Genomic DNA, 6,349 nt, shown 5'->3' on the forward strand with positions numbered 1-6,349 from the left:
TTTTCTCACACTATAATCCAAATGGATTATTTCCAAATGGAAATCTAATAGGTATGTGATTCTAAGTCATTGGGTTGTTCAATCAGTGAAAGCTTGCTTCGTTGCTAACGTTGTTTCCTTAATTTCGGGTATATTTTTCGCTGATTCGCATCCAGCTTTGTATAGACCATTTAGTCGAGTTAACGTAGATGATAGCTTAAAGCTTTGTAGCATGAAACATGGTACGAGTACACAATTTATAGTCATGCTCCCTGAGGAAGTTTCAATTTTAACAATCAGGTAGCGAAGCAATTAGGAACGGCACTATTTCCACCTCTCGTTTCCACCGCTGCAATTCCTGAGTAGCCAGGATGTACAGCTTGACCGTCATAAAAACCCAACCAATGAAGGTCAAGTTTGTCCCGGGGGAAAGTTAAACTGTCATTGGACCCGCAACATATCTTCCCTCCATTGCAAAGCGGATGACAGGTGACAAATAAAGGGTAACCTCTAAGAAAAGATATGCATCACGGACAATAAATTATCAATTAAATTAAATAATAAATAAATAAATATCCTTGGACATTTAACACTGCGCTTCTAGTCCCAAACTAAGCAAAGCTTGTACTATGGGTACTAGACAACGGATATAAACATACTTAAATACTTTTTTTTTGTAAATACATAGTTATTATACATAGAAAACACAATACAAACAAATATGTTCATGAACACAAATGTTTGTACTGTGCGGGAATCGAACCCGCTACCTCCGGAATAGTAGTCCGTTTCGAACCACTACACCAAACGGCCGACGAAATTAAATTTAAAGGGGCATATCTTTTGAGCAATTAGCTACCTGCCAATAATATTTTTCACAAAATCACAATCAGGAAGTGGCTTAATTTCTGCAGTTTCAGGCACTATCACGTAAGTTGTTAGTTTCAGTTCGCTTCAGGTTTACATCAAACTGAAAGGGTTCGGATGGACTCAACTCAGTAACTGTGGAGCAGCTACATACAAGCTCTTAAAGCTTACTTTAAATTACGCAGTTTTATTTGACATATAAAGTATAGATAACGCGAAAGTTTAGATCGTACATTATCGCTGGTTTAATAGTGTGTGCACATATCACTGTATTTCAGGAAAATTTACATAATAACACCACTTTTCCAATTATCCTGCTCCTGTGCTGTGCGCGAATTATAATTTAGACAAGTGAGTTAACAGTTAACTTACACAGAGCCTGAGTTCGCGCTATTAATAAGGCATACCTAACCCACATAGTAAAGTTACGCAATACGCATCTTTACTTTAAACGACTATTCACAGATAACGAGGGCGATCCCTTTTGCCAGGTAATTGTGAGCGGATTAATAAAGACTCAAAGGGCCTGACGGATGTCATCCTTTTAAGCTTAAGTCAAACCATAAATCAGTAGGCCCCTCGTCTATAAGACGGTAGAGATAAGTCGGCCCGGACACGTGCTTATTCATAATGTTCGGTATGAGGAAGAAAAGGACATTGTCAGAAACCGCCTTAGATTCCTGGGCACAGCAGTAAAGTATCAAAATTAATCTCTTACTTTTTGAATACTTAAATATTAATTAGATTGTAACGGACACTTGAGGATTAAAAAATGAAATAATAAAAGTATTTTATATGTATTCCATAATACTATGACGACATCCGGACATTTTAGGGCGTGGCCTGCTCCATATCCTATGAAGTTCCATAATTTGTGTCGATAAAATCTATGTAAAATCGGCACAAGGCAATGCCGTACTTCATTGTTAGGAATCCATGTAATAGTGATGTTGACTGCGCTCATCATAGACAATAAGATACCGATCTTGTAAATAAAATAAATCGTCCAAATTGCTACAGTATGACTAGATTTTAATTAAAAGTTAAAAATATATTGCACGATACTACAAGAAGCTATCTAATGTGTCCAACTGGTCGAAGGTCATGAATAAAATAAAAAGAATTGTGATCATAACACTGATATAGACAATGACAACAATATGGGATCATCTTTAATATATCTGTTACAGTTTCAAAATTCGATGAAAAATCCAATGCCGCTTAAAGTGAGAGAAATGTCTAAAGTTCTAATAGAATTGAAAGTTTTATTCGCTCAAAATGCTTATAACAATAATTGGTAATACATTTCAAATATTAAGTACCTTTATAATGTATCGATAGAACCAAAATGATATCCTCTCAGCTTGGAAAGGGAAAACCCAGGATTGGGGGAGCGCTCCAGGCAATTTTTAGAACATTTCATAGGTGGTAGTAAATAATATTTATTTTATTATTAAAATTGAATATTTTGATATTGATAAAATTGAATATATCTTTCGATTCAAATACCGAATATTTTTCAATCGATAATAATTATCGAGAATTGTTAATAATATTCAATTAAAAGTTGTTCAATCCCTAGTCATGCATAGACTAAGACGGTAACCATGGAGATAGTTAGTTTGGTAAGTCACGTGTTAAATGTCAAGAGTGGAAAGTAAACATAGGATTCATGTTATTTATTTACGTGCAAAATGTAAGTAAGTAAATCATAAAAGTGGAACGCCGAGCTATTTCCAAAACCCGTCCAATATTATAATACAATTTGGCTGCGACAACTACAATACAGAACATCTCCCAAATCGATGTGCATAAAATAATATAATACAATACTAGTAAGTAAGAGGTTATGATAACAATATTGCTATCAATAAGTTTATAGAATTGGTCCGCCAGGAATAATTGTTCTTACATAAAGATTTGTGTCATTTAGAACCTAGAAAGTATTATTTCGGCACTGTTGATCTAACGGCGAACAATGTATGGAGAACGAACATTGTCCTTTACTCAAGTGCAAAGAATTTTGCAGGAAAATTGGTCGTAATTTCATTTGTAACTATGGTGATTCAATGAGGGCTATCGTTTTTTGTTTCATCAGATGGTGCCACTGTAGCGTGAGGTCCTAAACTACGGCTGTCAAAGTTCGTATTACGAGCGCCAAAACTTGTATCTTCATTAGATGATTATATTAGATCATATTTAGGAACTACACATCAAACAGAGAATGGGCAGCAGCGCTCTCTGAAAAACATCAATCTTTTAAACTGCGATCTCCAACCCGCCTGCCTAGCGTGGAGATTATGGCAAAACCCTCCACTATAGTGAAGGAGGCTCATAGTCCAGCAGTGGACTGTAAAGGGCTGATGATGATGATTAGATCATATTTAACACCCTAGAACTAAAATGTAAACGTATTGGCCATGCCACAGTCTTGCGCAGTTCCGTTTTGCTCGGAAAAGAAAGGCGGACATAAGTTTCCGAAAGATAAAAGTATCTCAAAGCAATGGTTAATAGCGATTCGCAGGGTCAACTACGTCCCTTCTAAACATTCACGTGTTTGTAAAAAGCATTTCAACTTTGACGATTATTATTACCTAAAGAATCAAATACAGAAAATCGTAAGTAGGTACCTAATGATTTTTCTTATTCCTAAATATTATCAATCACCATTTGATGTTCCCGAACCTTGAAACTGAGAAGTTTTTAAGTAAATACCTACTTTGATTTTTTGTTAAAAAAACATTTCAGCTACTCCTAAACTGAAACCAAATGCGGTGCCTAGTCTGTTTTCCTGGAATCATGAAAGTGAAGAGAGAAAGGAGATGAAAAGAAAAAGTGCCGAAAGAGCTTATCAACGTCAAAAGAACACTTTTTCCATCAGATTCAAAAGCAATGCTCATAAAATATAACAATGCCTTCGTGTTTTCAGAGTGGACTTGTTCCCTATAAAAATGCAAATTATTTTGTGTACATGTCACTAGAGCCACCAAATATTCATTATAAAATCATTAGAAAAACACAGCTGTAATCTGGATAAACAAGCCAACTTTAGACAAGATATTGTTTGTAAATATAAAAAAACTAACCTCTGAATTAGCTGTTCTTTCAGACCGTTTAATTTTGCACCTCTTTTTCTTAACTCCACTTTTAAAGCACAGACATTCATAGATCCGTAATCTGTATTTGCCATAATTAATCTAAAGTATTGTTAATACTCGCAATATTCATTTAATTAGAAATATAAAAGCGCGCGCGTAGCCAACTCATACACAAACAGTGACATTAATTTGACGTTTCGAAAACCTCACGCTACACAAGCGCCTCTAGCGGCGATTTCATACGCGATAGCCCTCATTAATGCTCGTTCATTGGATTTACTTCGAGAATAATGATAATATTCTACTTCACTGCTTGTGTCACGTGTTATTATCGTAATCCTCAGTTATTAACAGCGGCGGTTCAAGAATACACTTTTCGTATTTTTTACATTTATTTATTTATTGAGAAACTCAACAGCAATTTAACAATTAACATGGTTGAAAACATTACAATAAGGATACTTAGCCAATTAGATAGATTATGCCAATTAAGAAAATGGCTGACTGTGACTGAAGGAGAAAACCCAAAGAATGCTCTTTGGCTCTCATTGTAGACTGCAATTGGTTATAATAAATGATGGTCAGTTATGGCCAGGACATAAAGTATTCCCACTTAATCAACCAGAAATTGCCAAAAAATCCATAACTTTTTTTTGGTCAATAGTTTCGAAAAGAGCTTTATTTTCATTGTTACATCACAGTTACACAGGGAACCAATATTGTTGATAAAGATTTTGGTTGCCTAGCGCACACACAATAGACCAACTCTATGTGCGCATTATTGAAGTTTGCCACTGATAAATAGATAATGTGATTATCTAGCCTATATTAATTTATAGGATGATTTGACGTCATGATAACTCATAGGTAACTAACAAGTTCAACTAACTCTTTTATAATGCGAACAGCTAGGGACTGGAATTCGCTGCCTGCTGCTGTCTTTTTTGAACACTATAATCCGGGCCTTTTCAAGGCGAGAGTGAATAGGCACTTATAAATAAGGCAGATATGTACCACCCTAGACTGCATCACACTTAACACCAGGTGCGATTGCGGTCAAATACCTGCCTTGTCTTACATAAAAAAAATAAGTCTATGTATTGTTATATTTTACCTTGGAGATTAGAAAATTACCTTCTTCTCGTACCTACCCGTCAAAAACTGTAACAAATGATGGGAATTTCTTATACATCCTTAGGGAAATTCGAAATAGGTAGCCACGAGTTCTATATCCTGTATAATAGCTAAACTAGACAAGTAACTAAAGTCGCTTTGATTATGGCTTTTTATACTCATTATATTGCTATAGATAAAAGACAAGTAATGTCGTCATAGTCAAAAACAAATTCTTGACTTTGTTTTGCTCCTAAAGATTGATTGGAAGCGATAAGCAATAATCGAAGTACAGGCCAATATAAAAACGAAATTAAAAAAAAATACAGATCTTATTTTGATATCACGTGCTTATTTTAAGAAGAAATACTAGTATCGAATTTAAAATGCAGCTGCTTTTTGTATAAATAATATCTACCAAAATATGAATGAATATTCATGAGACGTACCGGAACATCCTGTAGAAATAAGTCCCTCGTGCAACCAGTCACTTGTATATTCATCAAAGAAACCTTCAGAAAAAGTGGAAGTAAATTAATTTATGCAGATTAGTTGCGAGCAGACGCTCTGGTTATCCTTGTATAGCAATTCTACAGGGTGGTCCAAAAAGACGATACAATTTTAAATCTTGTGATCGTGACTGTACACTGCAATCATTGAAGAGATCACCTTTTCTTATGCTTTCTTAGAATTTTACGAAGAAAAAGATTTCAATTTATTTAAAACTAGCGGCCGCCCGCGACTTCGTACGCGTGGATCTCGTTTTGCCCCCCCTTCATCTATCTTACGCGGTTCAGATTTTTTCATACAAATGTTTTTTCCCGCTAACTCCCGTTCCCGTGGGAATTTTGCAATATCCTGTTGTAACTAAGCTTTAAGTTTACTAAGGTACCTGCATGCCAAATTTCAAGCGTCTAACTTAAGCGGTTTAGATTTTTCATACAAAAGGATTTTCCCGCTAATTCCCGTTCCCGTGGGAATTCCTAAGTATCCTATAACCTGCCCAGGAGTATGAAGAATAATTGTACCAAGTTTCGTTAAAATCCGTCGAGTAGTTTTTGTTTCTATAAGGAACATACAGACAGACAGACAGACAGACAGACAGACAAAACTTTTACTGATTGCATTTTTGGCATCAGTATCGATCACTAATCACCCCCTGATAGTTATTTTGGAAATATATTTCATGTACAGAATTGACCTCTCTACAGATTTATTATAAGTATAGATGAAAAGTGCGCACAGCACCTAGAAACTAGAAAGTTATCTAAAATTCCAAAACTTTTTTCCTA

General features: G+C 35.3%; 1 protein-coding gene across 1 annotated transcript; it reads left to right on the forward strand.

Annotated features, from left to right (window-relative positions):
* Window positions 1-3,243: 3,243 nt before the first annotated feature.
* Window positions 3,244-3,755, forward strand: LOC114364004 (THAP domain-containing protein 1-like). The gene is given in 3 exon segments (XM_028319980.1): window positions 3,244-3,432; window positions 3,435-3,464; window positions 3,595-3,755. Coding segments are annotated over 3 exon segments (357 nt in total). The 5' UTR covers window positions 3,244-3,266.
* The last annotated feature ends 2,594 nt before the right edge of the window (window positions 3,756-6,349 follow it).

The sequence above is a fragment of the Ostrinia furnacalis genome, unplaced genomic scaffold, assembly GCF_004193835.3.
Source record: "Ostrinia furnacalis isolate ACB-3 unplaced genomic scaffold, ASM419383v2 OfSCF7340, whole genome shotgun sequence".
In the NCBI taxonomy this organism is placed as follows: domain Eukaryota; kingdom Metazoa; phylum Arthropoda; class Insecta; order Lepidoptera; family Crambidae; genus Ostrinia; species Ostrinia furnacalis.